Here is a 19,845-nt window from a genome sequence, read left to right on the forward strand (position 1 = left end):
GAAGGCGTAGAGAGAGAGAGAGAGAGAGAGAGGGAGAGGGAGGGAGGGAATGTCTGGAGGAATGGAGGGAATTCGGCCCTTTATACTGACTGCAGTTCAGATAACCCAGGCTGGTCGTATAGCTTATTATTTCTATGGAAAGATGAAGATATTATTAATTTCTAGTAGTAATGGTGGTCAGCATGCTGGAGAAGGGAGTCCGTGAAACTGGTAATAGGTAGGCCTGTGTGCACTTACACAAGTTTTACAATGGCGTCCCGACAACGCTTCTGTGACATGTCGAAATAGCTTATCGACATGATAGACATGTTGGGACATCACCATCATGCTTTTCGGCTTAGCCGAGCTAGCCTGACGGGGAGTACGAGTAGAAGGGACACTGTCGCCCATGCAACACCGACGATAAATGTCAGGTGAAGCGCCTGCTCATACCCTTGGATAACTACAGGATGTCAGAACTAGTCAGCCCGGCAGCTGAGTTACAAGAAGTGGACGGAGTACAAGGGGCAAATGTAACGGTTTCAACGTACCTTCACCTTGATGCATCGGGTCCAGCAGATGTATTTCCGTAATAGACTGGCGAACCCGCTTGATGATGTCTTGTCTGTCGTTCCCGGTGACACTTTGCGTCAAGTAATAGATGAGAGCATTCTGCAGTGTCCAGCTACTTACCGAAACACCAAAGACCGATCCCAAATTACGGAAAAGGCTGAGAGTGGTGGTGGTGACGGCCTGCTCAGCCTGGGGGCTGACTGCAAGAGTCGACACCAGAGTGGCTGGCATAGCGAAGCCCTGGCCGAGACCTGATGGTAAGAGAAAGAGCATAGCAAGCCACCCGGGAGTATCTCTGTTCATGGAGCTAGTGACGGCACAGCCGATGATGAAAAAGACGAACCCTATTATGAGCATGGGTTTCAATCGTCCGCTCCAGGTGATAAAGAAGCCTGTGAACACGCTAGACGCCATGATAGCCAGCGAAGAAGCAAGGATTCTCAGTCCAGAGCTGGTTAGAGACTCCAGCTTGACCGCTTGGAAGAACAAGGGCATGTTGAACAGAATGGTGTTGATAACCATCGTTCCGAAGAAATTCGACAGGATCAGGTTTGCCTGAGGGAAGGTGGACAGCAAGGGCAACGGCATGACCGGTCGTTTGGCCCTCGCTTCGATCTTCAGGAATGGGATCAGACAGGCACAGAACACGAGAAGAGACACAATAATGACTGGGTGAGACCAAGGCAGGACGTTTCCTCCCAGGTTCAAAGTAAGCAATAATGAGGTGACTCCGGTGACAAGCAGGAACGAGCCCTTTATATCGAGGGTCTTGGCTGCTTGCGTGAGCGTCCAGCCTTCATTGCGAGCGAGTTCTGGCCCCAGGGAAGTCGGGACAACAAAATATGATATTATCAAGTAAACAAAGATGAAGGGCAGCTGAATGCCAAACGCAGCCCTCCATCCAAGAGTATCTGCTATATAGCCACCGCAGGCCACGCCCAATGAGGAGCCGATGCCATTACACAGGTTGATATATGATTGATACATGCCCCTGTACTCTATCCGGATGAGATCAGAGCTAATTATCATACCCGCCGAGACGACCCCTCCGGCACCCAACCCGCAAAAGGCACGAGCAGCAATGAAGCTGGTGATGCTTTGAGCAGTAGCACACCAGGCTGTTGTGATGAAGAAAACAGCAACTGCAAACAGGTAGACCGGCCGTCTGCCAAAGACATCAGAAATGCGGCCGAACACAGGTTGAAAGGCAGTCGATGTCAACAGGAAGACGGTAGAGAGCCATGCTGCAGAGTTCGCGGCGTTAAAATATGAGGTAATGGCAGGATGAATGGAGGCCATCAACGTAGAGTCAAACATGGCTATCAGCCAGGCGAACAAAATTCCGGAGAAGACGGCCCAGAATTCTCTTTGGGTCACGTTGATGAAGTGAGGATGTGCCTCTTTCTTTTGGCTGTCTGCTGCTGCTCCATGGTTGGTGCAGGGGGATCTGTTGTCTTCCGGAGTCATAACGGCCTGGAACGTGGGCTCGATTTCATCTGCACTGATAACCGACTGAACTCTGGCTATGTCGTAACCTGGGAATTCGTCACCTCCATCTGAACGAAGCAGAGGCGTCTCTTCGTCCACACTCTGAGCTGTTGCCGGAGCCATTTGCCTTTTTAGAAAGTCTAGGCCGCGTACGGAGTATCGATATATTGGCCGTGGCTTTCCGCAATCAAGTCAAATATCTTCGCGTTCACTGTCTTGTAACTCGATGTTCCTCTCCTCCAAAGTTTAGGCCAGACAATCCCAGCAAAGTCGACCTACCTGCTCCAGACCAGCAGCTTCCTTATATACCATGCTTGCAAGGGTTATTATGACCATAATAATAAAGCAGCCCTCGTAACACAGGACTGAAATCTCTAGCCCAAGTTGTGATGGAAATGCTGATTGCTCGCTGCCTGGTAGGATGTGGGACCTTAAAAAAAGGGAATCCCTGGCTGAGGCTGCAGGAAGCTCGAATCCGGGTGAGAAACGAGCCATCTTGACAGCGCCTCTCGTCTTGTTCCTCTTCCCTGAGACCAACCTGCTGAAGTTCCTGCAGTCACTATTAAGCCACTAACTGGTTCTTTTCTTTTGGAGGCGTCAGGTTAGAGTTGATATTTCAGCCTCCAGCCCCTGTTGATCGTGGGTATATCATGGTCGACATTGAGATAGTTAGTCTTGTGTACGACGAGCTCCACCAAAGCATTCTGGCCAGGACTGCTTCCTCTGTGTTACTCAATGAAGCAGTACTCTGTATACTCCGTAGATGCGTTGTCGTCGTCGTCGTCGTCGTCTTAGCAGCAGCAGCAGCAGCAGCAGCGATGAGGTTGAAGTTCTGGTGGAGTTGCGGTGGATCCTAGTTAACTAGTTAGTTAGCTGGCTCCAGTGGTGACTTTTGGTGACTTTTGTTACTTAAGCGCCCTCGTTATTCATCGCCGGCCGGGGATGACAAGGAAGGGCGCCATCGCCGGCTTCAACGCTCGTCTTTAACCGAACTAGCGACTGCGACTGTGACTGCGACTGCGAGAACCATCGCTGAGACAAGGAGACGCCCTCGACCACCGGCCAGACCGCCAGCTGAAGCACAAGACACGACACCATGAGACGCCCTATCCGCCTCGCCGTCCTCGAGTGCGACCACCCCCTGCCGCAGACCGCAGCAAAGTACGGCGGGCGCTTTGGAGGGGTCTTCAAGGCGCTGCTGGGACAGTCGGCAAAGACGCTGAACAGGCCTGACATCGTCGATCCAGAGGCCGGGCTGGACATCTCAGAGTACGATATCGTGGGGGGCGATGAATTCCCGGCTCTCGAGGACATCGACGCCGTCCTCATCTCCGGATCAAGTGCGTGTGCTACCTACCCTACCCCCTTTGCTCTGTTTTTCTTTTTTGCTCGGAACTAGTAGATTAACTAGTTATTGCGCCTGGCTAGAGTTCGATTCCTTTGATACGACGACGCCCTGGATAAACAGGCTGGTCGAGTTTACCAAGCAGGTGCTGGCCCAGGACCGCGTCAGGCTGATTGGAGTCTGCTTCGGCCATCAGATCATCGGGCGAGCGCTGGGAGCGAGAGTCGGCCGTAGCGCCAACGGCTGGGAGGCCTCGGTGCACGAACTGACCTTGACGGACCAGGGCAGAGAGGTCTTTGGCGTTGAGAAGCTGGTACGTCAAGAGTGTCTATCTACATGGCTGGTTTGCTTGAAGGAACAGTGGGCTGACTGACAAGATAGAACATCATGGAGATGCACCGTGATGTCGTGTATGAGCTTCCAGCCAACACCGTCGCGCTCGGCCATACGCCCAAGTGCTCCATCCAAGGAATGTACAATCCCCGCAGATTCATCTCCGTCCAAGGCCATCCCGAGTTTAACAGGGACATTGTCATGGAGATCATGCAAACCAGAAAGGCCAATTATCCTCCAGATGTCTTTGACGAAGCTATGAAGGTCATCGACAACAAGCAGGATGGCGTCGTCATCGGCGAGGCCTTCCTGAAGTTCTTGGCGGAGGAGTGATCGTCCTATATCAAAGTACGTCAATGTACGTGCCATCCACAGCCAGTAAATGAGTTACGAAACGTACATAATGTGTCTATGATAGAATATGCCAGAATGAATAGATCTAGATCATTTCTTTAAGCAAAATCCGCTAGAGTTATAAATATTAAGGTAGTGCGAGTAACGGGGAGCGGTATATTATATATATAGCTGGAGTCTCCATGACCAGCATTGATTCAACTGCCCTCTCTTTCTAGGAACCCCGGATCAGCCTCTATCCTCCTTTCAAACTTGGCCCACCAGTCTCTAAAACTCTTCAAGGGCACAACCTCTTCACCCTGAGCCCGAGGATCCGAAGCAGCAAAGCTCGCAAGGAAGTTGAAAGCATTCCCAATAATCCTCTGTGCCAACACCTTTGTCGTCATGCCCGTCTGTCCTGTCCTCTTTACTAGTTCCATGCCCGTCGATGGTTGCTGTAATGTAGCTAGTTTCTCCCGGATAACCTGCGTGGACTCAATTGCTATCCCTAGTGTGATTACAGCGTTCGGATCAACGGCCGCAGCCCCTTCATCCATCATCTCATTCTCTTGCTCTGCCTCTGTCATCGGTTTCTGCGAACCAGGCAGGTTGACCTTGAATATTGCTGAGGGTTTCTCGTTTGCTATTGCGCCCAGGAACCGGAATTCGGGCTGCTGTTGCTGTGGCTGGCCGTTTCCCGGCTGGTTTGGGAACTGTATGTATACTGCTGCTGCGACATCTGGGGGCAGAGTAACACCCGGTAGGAGGAAGACGACAATATGAGAAAACTTGGGGGCGGCGGGAAAGGTGAATGCAAAGTTTGTCGGCGGCGTGTTTGGGTCTGGCTGTATAGGTACAGCTTCGGTCAGGCATGGCCGTCCCGGCAGGACGACGGAGAACATCGCCATCTGTAGTTAACTAGTTATAGGAGTAGCTAGCTAATTCTGGATAGCTATACTACTCACGTCAAGGCGAGTGCAGGGTATAGAGGGTGTAACACAGCCCGCCGCAGCTCACCACCAGCTAGCTTCCTTCCTGTTCTCCGTCTGCATCGAAGGCCAAAGAAACTGAACGACCAAAAAACACACAAAAAGTGGAAGCGACTGGGATGTTTTCTGGCTAGTTAACTAAGTTGGTTATCGATAAGAGCGGGAAAAAAAGATGCACAATGAGATCACCAGTCACGTGACAGGGCGAGGGCGCCCGAGGTCGACGCTGAAAGAAAGGAAGAAAGAGACAGCGTTATTGACATCGACATCCTGAGGCTGAAGGCGCTGGCAGGATGGGGAAGAGTATTCTGGACCTCGTCAATGAGTGCGATGTGTGAGTCTAGCCAGCTGGACAAAAAGGAGGATAACCAGTTGCTAACGACGTTACTACAGATTTCCGTACTATCAGGATGACCCCGCGGCATACAAGAGATACAGAGAAAAGTACTATGAATTCAAGATCACAGGCTACGGGCAGACCTTTGGCCTCGTCCTCAATTCCATAGTGGACAAGTTCCCATGGCCAAAAGACAGCTGGAAGATTGACAGCGAGACAAAGTCAATAACTCTGCTTGCGCCAGAGGATGCTACAGAACAACAACGAAGCGCCCTCCTAGCGCAGACGTTGGAGATTGGAGCAAAGAGCGGGAAGATTGATGTTCTCAAGGGCTGGAGGAACGAGCTATACCCCATTTATGGCCCCAAGAAAGAACTGGTTGCCAGCGTGGAGCGGGCGGGCAGCAGTCTATTCGGTATCTTAAGCTATGGAGTCCATATGACCGTATACACCAAGGACGAGAAGAATGGTATCATGATATGGGTGCCCCGGCGAGCCAGGACGAAGCAGACTTACCCTGGTATGTTGGACAATACAGTTGGTGGCGGCATAGCTACAGGCGAACCGCCGTTTGAGAGCCTAGTACGTGAAGCCATGGAGGAAGCCTCGTTGCCTGAAGACATTGTTCGACAAGACGCCAAATCCTGTGGATGCATAACGTATACCTATGTTCGGGACGAGCGAGCCGGTGGGGAAACGGGATTGCTGCAGCCAGAATGCGAGTACGTTTACGACCTGCAGCTCGACCCCAGCGTCGTACCGAAGCCATGCGATTCCGAAGTGGAGGACTTCCGACTATGGAGTGTTGACGAAGTGAAGAAAGCAATGTCAGACGGCGAATTCAAGCCTAATTGTGCCCTTGTTCTCATAGATTTCTTTATCAGACATGGTTTCCTCACGCCGGAGAACGAAAAGGACTATCTAGAAATTATCGCCAGGATACATCGTCGTCACGAATTCCCGACGGTCTAGCCTGCGTGTATATAACAGGAGGCTTCTTCTGTGTTGTGCTTTTGCTTTCCTGACTCTGCTGTTTGGATCCTGTTCTTTTGTTTTCTTCTTTTTTCAGCCTTTTTTTTTGGCAGACAAGAGATATATCCAAAGACCGCATTTTCTTTTACAAAGGGACTGACCAGTTCGTCCCCCTTTTCTAACTCAGACGCCAGCGCTTAATGCAAACCAGACCAGAACCAAATCATCAAGTCCAAGCATTTCCATCCCCGTAGCTGTTTCCTTTGATAGTTATCTTGTGACTCCGCGAGCCCAAGTAAAACACACGACGGTTATTATGACGAGATCTGACAAATGGAGGCGGGTAAAAAATCTTTTCCATCCGGGTATATCTACTTCTTCATGAGAAGATAGACGTAGTCAATTTTAAGTGGGCTGAGCTTGTTGTATGGCCCATCAAGATATAGCAAAAGACCGCCGAAGGAGACGAAGACAGCCCTGGATACCCACCACGATTAGCAGCTGCAACCACTCAGTTACCCAGTCTAAGAAAACTCACATATTGCCCGCCGTGCTGCTCTCCTCAAATCTGTAAACCTTTCCATAGCAGACATAGTCGTAGTCATTTGCCAGAGTGTTCTCCCCCATGCCTACGTCTCTCCATACAGCCCTCTCACCGGTTGCTTCTTCCTTGCCATCCAGCGCCAATGTCGACGCCAGAGCCAGCGACAGCGACTCTCCGGGGGCGCATGGATAGATTTCCGTGTTCACATCGAGGGTGAAGGTGATCAGATGGTCTGTAGACGTACAACTGATGCGCGAGACACGGTCATATTTCTGAGCGTTGATCGAGGTGATGCTGAAGGTGTCTTCGAACAGGATCGGATCCGACATCTTGAAGTACGTTTGTCCCTCTTCTTTCAGGTCTCTCTGTCTTCCACGTCTTCTAGCAGCCTGCTAGCTAGCTATCTTGGTATCCAGCAGGTTTTAATGCGGCTCTCAGCGACTTTTCCCGGTCGTTTTCTTTCTCTTTTCGCTCGAAATATTCTTTGAAGACGAAGAAACAAAGTTGTTGCTGCTTTTAGATTTTCGTGTGGGGCCGCTTTTAAGAGTCCAAGTTACTTCTTTGGCTTTTGAGGTGAAGGTGAAAGAGAAACATCCAAGAGACGAGACGCTGAAGGGGAACATCATACAGGCCGATTAGAGATGTCATTCCGCAGGAGGAATATAGGACTCTCGTCTGGTGGTCCCCGCGACCCTTCTGCTAATGCGCAACAGCCGGCTCAGCAGGTCAAGCCAGCAGAATCTACTCCCGGACTGCGCCCCTCCCCCATCGACGGCCGCCAGACCACCTCCACCGGCACCCCTACGCTGGATAGCTTGCTGGCCGGCCATGCGGGCTTAGCTCTGGGAAGCTCGCTACTGATTGAGGAGAGTGGCACAACTGATTTCGCTGGAGCGTTGCTGAGATACTATGCCGCGGAGGGAGTTGTCCAGGAACATCGAGTTCACGTCGTGGGGTTTGACAGACAGTGGGCAGCAACCCTTCCTGGACTTATCGGAGCTGCAGAAGCGTCTGAGAGTAGCCCCAGCAGGAATAAAGAGGATAAAATGAAGATTGCCTGGAGGTATGAACGGTTGGGGGGCTTCGGGCTTGGGATTGCTGGCTCCAGAGGTATGGCCCTTTACTGTGAGAAAGGTGAAGACTGAAGACATAGGAGGAAAGTGATAGGCTAATTTCTCTATAGTACCAGCGGCGACTACCGAAACCGCTGGTGATGCCCAGCAGGCATCTCAGGGTAATACGCCAAACGTCTTTTGCCATACATTCGACCTCACAAAGCGTCTCACACACCCATCTATACAGACTATGAATTTCATACCACTCACCAAGCCGAACGCCAGTACGAATTCGCCCTATTCCTCTATAACCAAACAGCTGGCCGAAGCCATAGAAAGCTCCTCACCCAATACCATTCACAGGTTAATTGTACCGTCGCTGCTATCACCCGCTCTATACACAACCCACGCGAGCCAACCTGAACATGTTCTGCAATTCCTACACGGCATCCGAGCCCTTCTATCCACCTATTCAAGCCGACTAACGGCAATGATAACACTTCCAATATCACTCTATCCTCGATCCTCAGGGCTGGTCCGGTGGATGGAGCTGCTCTCTGATGGAGTGATCGAATTGGCCCCGTTCCCACATACTCTTGATCCAAGCTCATTGGCAAGCTCCGGGGCAGCAACTAGCCAAGAAGAGCCACCACAAGGGATGCTCAAGGTGCACCGTCTCCCGGTCCTGCACGAACGTGGTGGCGGCATGGACAAAAATGTAGGCGAGGACTGGGCATTCACGCTAAGCAGAAGGAAGTTTGCGATCAAACCCTTCTCATTGCCTCCTATAGACGGAGACAACGATGGTCAGCAACAGGACGCCTCTTCTGCACCTAAAAAGGAAGATCTGGAGTTCTAAGCCTTAAACAATACGGTGGCGCATCGCAGTCAACTCCGTTTATAACCCATTTGGTCGTGGTTATCCTGTTCGTATGTGGCAGGGTCACTCAGCATCTCGTCCAGTTCGATTTGCTCTGATAGGGCCGAGCTGCCACCGCCGCCCATTGTTCGTAGATAGTTACGATCAAATACTCCGTCCCGAGGATCCAATCTAAAATCGACATCCCGGGTTCCAAACGCTGCTCTTAGACAGAAGCGAATAGTCCAAAGAGCTATTCAGAGGAGTTAGACTCCGATCTTGACGGAGAAACTGGAATAGCCGGACTTACCGAGTAGCAATAGAAGCAGCGAAAATACTATTAAACCGAGTAGCGATAGTAACTCCATCGTTAAATGACATCAATCAAACGTCAAACAGCTTCATCGTCTTCACGTTCAACCTCTGTTGACTGTTAAAGGAAGACAACGAGAAGTTTATATGATGACTAATCGGAATAACACTTATGTCATGTGACTGACTTTTGGCCCGAGTTTTCTTCTCTCTCTTTTTTTTTTTTTTTCTTCCACAACAAAAAAATCAAAACCGACGAAGACGATGGGAATATTCAAACATCCCTCGTTAGAGGGTCAGAGCTGCCTGGTAAGTGAAGAATTTCTCTGTCGATAGGTTTTCTTTGATTACAATCGTTATATGATTATTCCAATTACTTAATCTGTCAATCCCCTGAATCCCAAAATGGGAATACATGATTGAGAACAGTATTCATATAATATGACTCGATTCTGCCCTTGCTGTCCTTGACACTTCCAATGGCTCTTCAGCGCACATCAGTAACTAACTGGCTATTTATCAGCAGGTAACATGGACTTGAAGCCTGGTGTGACTGCAGGGGAAGAGCCAGAGCTACCAATCCCCATCTCCTTGATAGCTGGCCGCTATTTTCTCTTCTCCATCGACGCAGTAACATATCTACGTCGTGAACATCATATTTGTGGCGTACTAGTAGGCACTCTACCTCAAGTTCCACAACAAAATGTTTTCCTAGGACTGCCACTGGAGTTAATGCCTGAGGAGGCTAGGCTATTGGTAGAAAAGGATGTGGCATATGTTGTGGACGACACACAGGCTCATACCCAGGGTATCACAAGCCTACAGGAGGAAGATAAACGACGCTATCTCAATGAACTAAAACAAAAAGGACTCCAGGCCACCCTTATTCTAGCCGATAAAAAAGCAGAAAGGCGAGAAATAGCGTTGAAAAGGCAGAAAGATAAAGAGGTAAAGAAATCCAAAAGGAAAATCGGAGGTGAAAAGGCAGAGGTAGTAGAAGGAGACACGCCATCACACGTCGAACCAGAGACTGAAATTGATGATGGCGATGGCGATGACGAGCTTCTATTCGCACCGCCCAAGAGGCCAGCCGTGGCAGGGGATACTGCTTCTAGGGCGTGCGGAGAACAGATATTAGAAGTTACCCCCGCTACATCCAATGGACTGTTACCTAGGGCGGCACCCCGAGCTCCCCCATATCTCCCAGAAGCTCCTTCATCCTACCCACTCTTTGCTCACTTGCACTCAAAGGGATATTTTCTCTCCCCTGGATTGCGTTTTGGTTGCCAGTATATGGCTTATCCTGGTGACCCATCACGCTTCCACTCTCACTTTCTGGTGGTCTCCACCAAATGGGAAGAAGAGTTCGATCTCATGGACCTTGCTGCCGGCGGACGACTGGGAACTGGCGTCAAAAAGGGCTACCTTATCGGTGGTACTGAAAAGTCCGATGATGAGGGCTCTGAACAAGTAGTTAGGACGTTCAGTCTTGAATGGGCCGGGATGTGATGATATCCTCTTCATTTGTCTCTATTCCCATTCCTTATACTAGCGTTTGACTCGATTGCGGCAGTCTGCAGTGACCATTTACCATTACCCCAACGATGTCAGGGTATTGGTTCGTCGGAAGCGTTATTCAGTTTGCATAATATCCCAGTTGTATTGGGAGCTGTATCTTCAATGCTTCAGTACTGATTACCAGCTTTTTTCTATGGCACATGATCAAAGCAAGACTCAAATCCAAGAGCGAGTCACTATGCTCATGTCACGCCAGACTCGCTCCTCTGGCCTACGATACATATCAACAGGCAGAAATAAATAACCATATACAGAAATGGAAATCAATCATGAAATATTTATAGCTTAAAGTGCTGCATGTCCCATTCCCTCAGGTCGTTCCCGTAGCTCTTCTATTCTCTGGCGTTTCCCATTTCAGTATTATCATAGGCGTGAATATATTGATAGAGGCAAGGCCGCAAGAGGTTCTTTGCAATGGCCTAGTGGCCGAAGCTGCATTCAGACACGGCCTTCAACGCCTGATGAGATTCTGATGCCCGCTATGCAAGCTAGGCTTCGAATATAAGTCATCTGTCTCAAGGTATCGTCATAGGTGGCATCTCGATAACTTCACAGATAGTCCAGGTTCTTCCATTTAAACTTCTTGTTGGCTCGTTCCGGAGCACGGTTTTCAAATTGGTTCCCATGTATCTCGAAAACAAATTTTTTTGCCTCAAAGCCCGTCCGAGCCTCTGTATTAGGATCAGAGGGGTGAGGTATCTCAAATCTGAATATTGTATGTTCCTTTGGAACAGCTAAATCGTGGTAAAACCAAGTTAGCTAAATTCCACCTTCAGCATACAATGGGCGGACGGAAGGATGGAGGGACTATATATACTCTTCACTTCATTTTTCTCCGTAATCAGTACAAACGCAAACTTCGTATCTCTGACAACAATCCCCCTCAGGCCAACGCGGCTCACGCACCGGCTACGCACCACTTGGATGTCTGCGCCATGGAAATCAGCACTTGCCAGTTTGCTTCCGTGGCTCGCAGCGGTTATTCGATTGCTTTTCTCCATGACCGGAGTTGGTGTTTTTCCAGTTAAATCTGCAGCTGGCCGCGGGGCCAGGTCTAGGACTTGCCACATATACTCAGTCCACAGCTGATTCAAGCCCTTGAATATCTCATATTTCATTTCTTCCTTGGGTAATTTGTGGACTTCTAGGTCTCTCTTCTCACGCGCGGAAAGAGGCTTTGGCTTTTGTTTGCGTAAAAAATATTCCTTCTTCCGTATACGCTGCATCCGGCGCCGTGATCGATTGTCAGATGGAGTGGGAGACGTTGGGCGCAAGAAGAGAGGCCGATGTTTGACCTTGTCCGCGAAAAGCTGCTCTGCAGTCTCTGGTGGATGGGCTTGTTCCAGGAGCTGGTGTGCCATATGTACTTGAGCCATGGTCCCTGGCTTGTAGAGTATTTCCTGAGTGCCTTTCTCTCGCGTAGTTTATTATTTCCGGTAGCTGGTACTTGTCTTCATATGGCTTTTGGGTATTTTTTTTTGGCCGCGGTGTTGATTTCTGGCGCCAGTTGGTAACTAACAGTGGCAAAAGCTGTTCAGATCACTGACAATTTTCAATCACTTAGGAGCAAGAAATCCCTAAGTATAGGAAAGACGAAATTATTCTCTTCTGGGGAACGAGAGCGTTCGTTTGGAAATAATATAATCACTGTGAAATTTGTACAGGGCTGTTAATTGACGAGGAGCGGAAAAACGACGTCTGAAGATCAAGGTTCCACCGCTCGAAAAGTCAAATGCAACTAAAATACAACTTCAACTCCAAACATCCACGCTCAGAAGACAGACAACACAGCCAATGTTCGGGGGATACTGAGAATTCCAACACTACAAGGGCTGAAAGCCTAGAGACACCCTTTGTTAAGGCCTGGAATCTTTAAAGTTGCATTCCCAAAGAGTCAGGGTGCTTCGTGGAACCTCCAACACGGCAGAGACAATGGACGGGCATCATAGTTTGTCCGTAAAGCCTGAAAGCGAGAACCATGAATAGACGAGGCGGTTGGTAAATCATGCCTAAACACAATTTGAGGACTCTCGGCTCAATATGGTGGCTTCTCTTTATCTAAAGTTGAGATCAACGGTATATACCCAGATTATCCCTCTGCTCGTATGATTCGATTATCCGCGAATAAAGCAGATCTGCTTACGGAGTACCATAAACCAATACCCAGATGGAGACGAGATGGTTTCCTATGTTGCTCCAAGAGCCGGGTTGATGCACAGAGTTTAAGATTTCATTGCACTCTAATTAATTCCTTTTTATTCTTTGGCCATCAAGGACAACGGGTTGAAGCAGGATATCAGAATGAAGACAGGAAAAGCAACATCATAACAAACAGCAAGGTCAATATACAAGAAGGGGAATCATCGTTTTATCACCATATTCAGTTTACAAGAGGCCAATCCAGGCACCGAGAGCAACCATGCCAGCGAGGACAGCGCTGCCCTTGAGGCCGGCAGCGGCACCGGGGGAGGCAGTTGGGGTGCTGCTATGGCTGCCAGAGCCGGTGGCGCTGGGGATGCTTCCGCTGGGAATGAGGGTGGCATCTGGGGTGCTCTGGGTGTTGCTGGAGTCAGAGCCGGAGGTAGAGCTGGGGTGGGAGCTGGAGTGGCCGCCAGTGGGAGTTGGAGCGGAGGTAACGCCGGAGGAGGAGCCAGAGGAAGAGGCAGAAGAAGAAGAAGAGCCACCAGAGCCACCAGAGCCACCGAGGGTGCCTCCCTTGACCTGGGTTGGCGAACCGCTCTGGGGAACGATCTTGGCTCGGTCCTTGTAGTCGGCCTGGTTGTCTCCGGAGGATCTGATATTGCAACATGTTAGCCGGATACCCATTATTTCCATGGCTTTCAATTTCTATGATGAAGGTGAACTTACGGCTCGTTGATGACGAGACTCATTCCGTTCTGGCAGTGCTTAGCGACGGAGCAGTAGATCCATTTGGTCTTGTCGTCGTGGATTGGAACGGTGAAGGTGACGCCCTTGCCCTTCTCGACGGTGTCGACAACACCGGACCAGATGCTCTCTCCCTGAATTGGCATGCATGGGCTGTCGTATCTGCCCAAGGTAACGTCGTGGTGGCCCATGACGAAGTGGAAGACGACCTCATCTCCAGCCTTGGCCTTGATGTTGTCTGGGACGAACTTGAGGCCGCCCTGGCCGACCATGACGTCGATTGTTTCGGCGGCAGCAACGCCGGCGAGAGCGACAGCGCTCAGGACAGACTTGGTAGCAACCATTGTGATGATATCTGTACGGGATCCGGGACCGTGAAGTGCTTTTGAGAGGCGTGCAGGTAAGTGTATAGCTGCAGATGCTAGGTAGCAAAGATGTCTTTGGAGGAACAGTCGCCGCGGCCGAGGGAGCTTCTCTTTATATAGAAGAGCCACGACCTTAATTTACTTTTTTCTCCCGCCTTCCACAGCTGGCCCCCTATATTAGTTCCTTTTATATTATGTAGTGGAATATGCCTATTCACTTCCCCAACTACAAGAAAGTGACTGTGAAACCCATGCTGCCGCAGGTTTTCTTTTCTTTTCTAACGCCGTGTAAGTACGTATTTTCCTCTCCAGGGCCCAATAATAACTAAGCCGGGGTCAAAGTTCGCCGGCTGGCCCCTAGCTCGCCAGATAGAAAAACGGGCAAATGGGAAGAAAGAAGGTGAGAGCTGCGGGCAGACGAGCTGGAGAGAAGCCTATGGGGTGTCCCCAGACAGACCAGCATCGAGTGTGGATATTGTGGACAAACAAGCAAGCAAGCCTCCTCTGCCATTATTCGTTATCGACCAGTGATCTCATGCATCGGACAGGGACAGCATCTCGCAAAACAGCCCGTCTGGGTCGGTACAGGGCGGTTAGGAAGGGCGCAATCAAGAACAGACATGGGCCATCCTTGCTGCATTGGCTACTGTCCCAATTTTTACTTTGATATGCTCTAGCCGGAGGATATGTCATCCAATATCAAGTTCTCCCCCTGGATGGTTTCGCAGACATTTCGAACAGACGAGCGCTGCATCTTCCCAGTTACAAGCTCCTCGGCTCAGCAGACATGTTACAGGTGCTGCCTGACTGCCTCTCCCTTGCAGAGAGGGGGCTGGCTATCCCAGATCGACGCTTGATTTTACAGGGCCTGGGGATCGACAACGTAAGGGGCCTGCTGGCGCTGCTGTCCCAGCACCAGTGCTTAACGAAAGTAAAGTCTGGGGTACGAGGGACAGTCAAGGCACTCCATGCAGTTCTTCAGCCAACCTTAACTGCGCATTTGATAGACCAGCAAGCGAGGAGAGGATGGATAGCCAAAGTCAAATAGAGAGAGCATGCGTAAGCTCTGCGGACAGCCGAATCACCAACAGGCATCCGGCCTGCCTCTGAACCAACGGGGTCCCAAAGGAGCCAGCAGGAGGCTAAAGCAGGCGTTGGAATCATTTCCAGGCTGACAAACGAACCACGGCCTGGATTAATTGGAACGAGGTCAAGCAGAAAATTTAGCGCCCGGTTTCAGGCCTTGCAAGAGCCTGTGAACCTTGATATTTCTCGAACACCACATGGGGGCTCCATCGTTCTTGTTGTTGTGGAGGATCCAGCGATGGGCTGACGGGGCTGGCTCGCTGGCAGATGGCTGTGCTGGCTTCCCTTCTCATGCCTCATGCACTGTGACTTGGACAAGCACATACGGAGTACTTACATACATACATGGCTGGCGGCGTCTCGGTTAGCCGTACCCGTCAAGCCAAAAAAGAACCCCAGGGAATCGGGCTGCCTTCTTTACGAAACGGCGGCAGCCGGGGTCGGAGATTCATGTCTGAGCCCCTTATTCATCGTCACGGCAGACCCCGTATTGGCCGATGTGCCACAGCATGGAGTATCGATTGGACACTTTGACATCCCGAGGACCATGAAACCTCAACCTGCCTAGTTATATGCGAGTTTGATTCCTCAAACGTACCACTGGTAGCACCTTTAAGCCAGGCCGTCCATCTGGTAGGGTCTCACCGCAGCCCATCCACTGTGGCACGTAACGCTCCTTGTCACTTTTTTTGGGGGGATATCGGTTGGCTCGCTGCTGTATAACTATACGAGCCATGACAGTCTTAATTTTATATACGCAGGCAAAATTCCTGCTATCCAAGGGGGGAAACGACCTTGCCTTCGCAGAGAAACCTCTCGCCCGATAGTTTGCTATCCAACAGAAGACCGTCCTCATATCTTGGTCGTTATCCCCCCCTAATGAAACACAGGCACAGGATGATCGAGCAGCCACTCCCGCCTTTGAAGGTCAACGATGTTCCATTCCAATGCAATCAATCCTTTCGATCGATTCTCTAAGAGATTTGTGTGACCAAGACAGCGAGCGAAAGAGGCTTCGAAGTGTCTCATCAGAGCATCAACGAGCCACAGTGCAAAAGAAATCAAACATCGACAAGGCGAAAAAGAAGCGGGCTCTAGGGGCCTCGTCTATATATACGGCTGCCCTGGCAAAACTGGTTCGAACGGCTCTGCCCAACCAGTTCGCAAGGTAACTAACTGTGGAATCGGACCGACGGAACCAAACTGCAGCCGCTGAATGTACCAGGAACCAGCTGTAGAGCCCCAGCAGTCACTCGACATCAATCTAAGAACACTTGCGATCCAGTCGGGAGTTCCAAGACCGTCAAATAAATGCGAATATTGAATCAATATTGCATCAAAATGTTATATTGCAAATGCCATGTTCAAATCCAGCCCAGAAATCCAAAAGTTGCACCAACTAACTAGTTATGAGCTACATCTGGCTATCAATTATTGAACAAAAAGACTGATTCAAAACATCATCACAATATGGTTAAACTGAAGGCTTCGAGCAGCAGCGGGATATGTTCCTGAGGTGCCAATGCCGGGCCCTTTAGCTCGAATGCTCCCCCGTCTCACCTCCGGCTGTCCCTGTATCACCCACGTAACTAACCAATAAAGTAACCAGCGACGAACTGAGTAGGCTGTAGAACTTAACCCATCCCTCCATGCCTCTGCTTCGCTTAGAAAGATGTTCTTCTTATATTGCGGCCTCTCGCATCGTCCCATGCGGCCTCTCATCACGTGGAGTTGGCTTGCTCTCTGGCTGTTCAAATAACTAACGACAGACATCGCCAGCCGCAAGAGTCAGACAAAAAGGGGTGATTCGATGATATGGAAACCTGACTGGCAAGTTGCTTGTCCGACTAGCTGCTGCCAACACCTGTGTAATGACCGCCTCAGGGATGAAAGTGACAGGCAAGAGAGGCCAGGCCCCCTAACTAACCAGTTATTTATCCTGCCTCAAAAAGTCGAGCTGTCAGCAGGCTACAGCTTCATCCTGTCTCTAACCGCTCACAGCTTCCCCTGGATCGCATAGCGGCATACGGAGTTTTCCGTAACACTCCATCAAATGGCTTCCATACTTGACTCGACAGGTCACCAGAGACAATGCAGACTTCCCCTGAGACCGGCGGGGAGGAGTCGGAGGACAGAGAAGAGAACGTATCTCCATGATGACATCATGTATATCATCGCCGACCATCTTGGCCCGAGGGACCTTCTTAGTTATATACGTGCGATTCCTTCGATAGCTCACCTCCTGACGAAGAAGCAAATCAACCGCCGGGACCGTGATGGCTCTTCTCTGCTACACCTTGTTGTGTCAGAGCGAGACATCCAGATTGCAAGCATAATTGTTACAAGCTCCATTGATCCGAATGTGCCGGACGGAGAGAGGGCCACTGCGTTCAGCCTTGCCGTCAATCTGGGGTACGAAGACATGGTCAAGCTGTTCCTAGGGTGCAAGCAGCTCGATGTTAACGCCGTAGATAACCAAGGCTTCACAGCGTTGATGGTTGCCGTGCACAAGGGGTATGCCGGCATAGTCGACCTTCTCCTGCAGAGAGAAGATATAGATTTCAACGTACGGAGCGAGAAGGGAGACACTGCGCTTGTGATTGCGATAGGAAAGGACAACAGCAGCATAGCCAGGGCTCTTCTTGCTAGGGAAGACCTTGACGCCAGCTTCCCCGGCCACCGGCCTGCTTTTCGTGCAATATACCATCCCGATGCATCTCGTTTGAGGCTCCTACTTGATCGCAAAGAGATTGATATCAACTGCACGACTGAAACCGGCAGGACAATGCTCATGCAGGCAGTGGAATTCGGACACTTCGAAGTAGTCAAACTACTTCTGGAGCGAGATGATCTCAACGTCAATGCCGCAGACAATGCCGGGGACACGGCTTTGATTATTGCATCCTTCCGCGGGTTCAACCGCATAGCTTCCTTGCTAATGGAACGAAAAGAGCTTGATATGAACTTTCAAGTCCACGATGGCACAGCTCTCATGCACGCTGCACGAACGGGATTTGGTGACCTCGTCTACGTACTGCTTAACCGGCCAGATGCTGACATCAATATACAAGACCATCGTGGCCGAACGGCTCTTATGTTCGCAGCGCGTGACGACATGGGCTATACAACATCTGACAATGCCGCGGAAGTGCTACTGGCACGGGAAGACACCGACGTCAATATAAGAGACAGTCGAGGCCGGACGGCTCTCATGCTCGCGGTGGAAGCCGGGCAGAGACGTAACGTTGATTGCTTACTGAGGAGAGCCGACATCGACGTTGACATACAGGATGCAAACGGGGCTACGGTCTTGACTTACGCTACTACCGGGGAACACGACATTATCAGAGAAATGATCCAGAATTATGTTGAGGCTAAGCAAACCATGCGATTCTTGACGGCAGAAGGGAGTAGCAACCTTATTTGTAGCTGAAGTTGCGGGAGGTTGGAGCATTCTGCATACCCGTCGGTGCGTGAAACTGTTGACTGATCGATATCTTCGGAGTGCATATAGAGATAACTAAGTACCTAGGTAAGAATCAAACTGTCTCCTCTGGTCCAGCTTATTCTCAAAGTCTCCAATCGGGCGTTTCACATTTGGTTCCCGATTTCCGATAACCCACTACAAAACGTGGCACGTTCGTTCTATTAAGGACCGGATTCCACAATAGCCGCATGTAAACAGCCAGTCTTCTGCACACCATCTGGTCGAATGGGAATTCAAGGAATGGAAAACTGTTTATCGTGTTATCGGATGTCAAGGACGGCGGTTAAAACGCCCGATGCCAGTCACCGCTTCAACGGGAGAGCTGTCTGTCAAGGGGAGGTTAAAACTTACGGCCCACGTAGCTGAAAAGACTACGGTTCGAAGAGCCCAACGCCTAAGTGCCGTCCTTGTTCGATATAGAAATCAACACATAGTAGTGTCAAATAACAAATGGGGTCAGGAAGCTCGTCGGGAGTATGGAATGCAAAAGGGATCTACTGTAACACAAATTCTCCATGGAGAGGGGCAGCGCTGAACGGTAGTTATGTACGGACACTCTGTCTGTTTATCCTAGCAATTGACTTACGGCCCAGCCGTCTCTCAATGGAGTGCTAGATAGTAGATAATAGTAGCAATGCTCTTTAAGACCGGCGTACAGCCCTGGCCACACCAAGGAGCGATGTATGTAGAGTGGGCGAAAACAAAGGCAGCAATATCCGCGCCAAGTACCGCCATGCATGGGATTTCCCCCGTCTCTCCAGGAAGGAAGACGGTCCAGAGTCACGGCGATCCGTAACCCCGGTCTCATCCATGCGTCAAATCATATGAAAGACGGACAATCATGACCTTAATTGGCATGGTGTGTGAAGAATCATGCCCAATCTGGGCTGCTTCTGGAGGACTCACCCGAGTATCAGACTTGTTCGGAAAACGCTACAGCGATGCTTATGGTAGCTCTATATTCAGATAGCGCTGGCAGCATTTTCGTATATATAGAATATATAGTAGTTATGCAAAGAAGTGGGGATTTGTAGAGGAGAGCAAGCTGCCATCCACTGGCCCCTATAGCACGTTTGCAGGGAGGTGGATCACAAGCAGAGGGATTTCCCGGAGTCCATGCACAAAATTGCAGGGTTAGGGAATGCACCTTGAACGCAGGCAATTGAACGCCGGGCCAGTTGCTGTAGCTCGACCGGTTTAAAATCTCTCAACACCCTCCCTCTCGCCCACTGTCTTTGAGGCGTGACTGGTTGCCCTCGACAGTACCACATTCGTTTCAATTTTTCTTTTCATTTTCAGGCACTATGGATATAAAACCGGGAGT

General features: G+C 50.2%; 10 protein-coding genes across 10 annotated transcripts; 5 read left to right on the plus strand and 5 right to left on the minus strand.

Annotated features, from left to right (window-relative positions):
• Positions 1–323: 323 nt before the first annotated feature.
• Positions 324–2,535, minus strand: TRV_04923 (uncharacterized protein; the record flags this gene model as incomplete). Its single annotated transcript, XM_003020916.1, has 3 exons — positions 324–442; positions 531–2,142; positions 2,320–2,535. 3 exons carry the CDS (start codon positions 2,533–2,535, stop codon positions 324–326), a joined length of 1,947 nt encoding a protein of 648 aa, XP_003020962.1.
• A 601-nt stretch (positions 2,536–3,136) lies between these two features.
• Positions 3,137–4,051, plus strand: TRV_04924 (uncharacterized protein; the record flags this gene model as incomplete). The annotated part of the gene is made up of 3 exons (XM_003020917.1): positions 3,137–3,380; positions 3,469–3,698; positions 3,767–4,051. The coding sequence occupies 3 exons, from the start codon at positions 3,137–3,139 to the stop codon at positions 4,049–4,051; spliced, it is 759 nt and encodes a 252-aa protein (XP_003020963.1).
• A 218-nt stretch (positions 4,052–4,269) lies between these two features.
• TRV_04925 (uncharacterized protein) lies at positions 4,270–4,959 on the minus strand (the record flags this gene model as incomplete). Its single annotated transcript, XM_003020918.1, has 1 exon — positions 4,270–4,959. One exon carries the CDS (start codon positions 4,957–4,959, stop codon positions 4,270–4,272), a length of 690 nt encoding a protein of 229 aa, XP_003020964.1.
• Positions 4,960–5,333: 374 nt separating this feature from the next.
• TRV_04926 (thiamine pyrophosphokinase-related protein) lies at positions 5,334–6,349 on the plus strand (the record flags this gene model as incomplete). The annotated part of the gene is made up of 2 exons (XM_003020919.1): positions 5,334–5,374; positions 5,434–6,349. 2 exons carry the CDS (start codon positions 5,334–5,336, stop codon positions 6,347–6,349), a joined length of 957 nt encoding a protein of 318 aa, XP_003020965.1.
• Positions 6,350–6,720: 371 nt separating this feature from the next.
• On the minus strand, positions 6,721–7,222 carry TRV_04927 (uncharacterized protein; the record flags this gene model as incomplete). Its single annotated transcript, XM_003020920.1, has 2 exons — positions 6,721–6,826; positions 6,888–7,222. The coding sequence occupies 2 exons, from the start codon at positions 7,220–7,222 to the stop codon at positions 6,721–6,723; spliced, it is 441 nt and encodes a 146-aa protein (XP_003020966.1).
• Positions 7,223–7,534: 312 nt separating this feature from the next.
• TRV_04928 (uncharacterized protein) lies at positions 7,535–8,807 on the plus strand (the record flags this gene model as incomplete). Its single annotated transcript, XM_003020921.1, has 2 exons — positions 7,535–8,003; positions 8,077–8,807. 2 exons carry the CDS (start codon positions 7,535–7,537, stop codon positions 8,805–8,807), a joined length of 1,200 nt encoding a protein of 399 aa, XP_003020967.1.
• Positions 8,808–9,650: 843 nt separating this feature from the next.
• TRV_04929 (uncharacterized protein) lies at positions 9,651–10,628 on the plus strand (the record flags this gene model as incomplete). Its single annotated transcript, XM_003020922.1, has 1 exon — positions 9,651–10,628. The coding sequence occupies one exon, from the start codon at positions 9,651–9,653 to the stop codon at positions 10,626–10,628; it is 978 nt and encodes a 325-aa protein (XP_003020968.1).
• Positions 10,629–11,246: 618 nt separating this feature from the next.
• Positions 11,247–12,073, minus strand: TRV_04930 (uncharacterized protein; the record flags this gene model as incomplete). Its single annotated transcript, XM_003020923.1, has 2 exons — positions 11,247–11,456; positions 11,615–12,073. The coding sequence occupies 2 exons, from the start codon at positions 12,071–12,073 to the stop codon at positions 11,247–11,249; spliced, it is 669 nt and encodes a 222-aa protein (XP_003020969.1).
• A 1,009-nt stretch (positions 12,074–13,082) lies between these two features.
• On the minus strand, positions 13,083–13,927 carry TRV_04931 (extracellular serine-rich protein; the record flags this gene model as incomplete). The annotated part of the gene is made up of 2 exons (XM_003020924.1): positions 13,083–13,491; positions 13,566–13,927. 2 exons carry the CDS (start codon positions 13,925–13,927, stop codon positions 13,083–13,085), a joined length of 771 nt encoding a protein of 256 aa, XP_003020970.1.
• A 3,271-nt stretch (positions 13,928–17,198) lies between these two features.
• TRV_04932 (F-box domain and ankyrin repeat protein) lies at positions 17,199–18,467 on the plus strand (the record flags this gene model as incomplete). Its single annotated transcript, XM_003020925.1, has 1 exon — positions 17,199–18,467. The coding sequence occupies one exon, from the start codon at positions 17,199–17,201 to the stop codon at positions 18,465–18,467; it is 1,269 nt and encodes a 422-aa protein (XP_003020971.1).
• Between the last annotated feature and the right edge of the window lie 1,378 nt (positions 18,468–19,845).

The sequence above is a fragment of the Trichophyton verrucosum genome (assembly GCF_000151505.1).
Source record: "Trichophyton verrucosum HKI 0517 chromosome Unknown contig00375_1.f1.exp, whole genome shotgun sequence".
NCBI classification, from domain to species: Eukaryota; Fungi; Ascomycota; class Eurotiomycetes; order Onygenales; family Arthrodermataceae; genus Trichophyton; species Trichophyton verrucosum.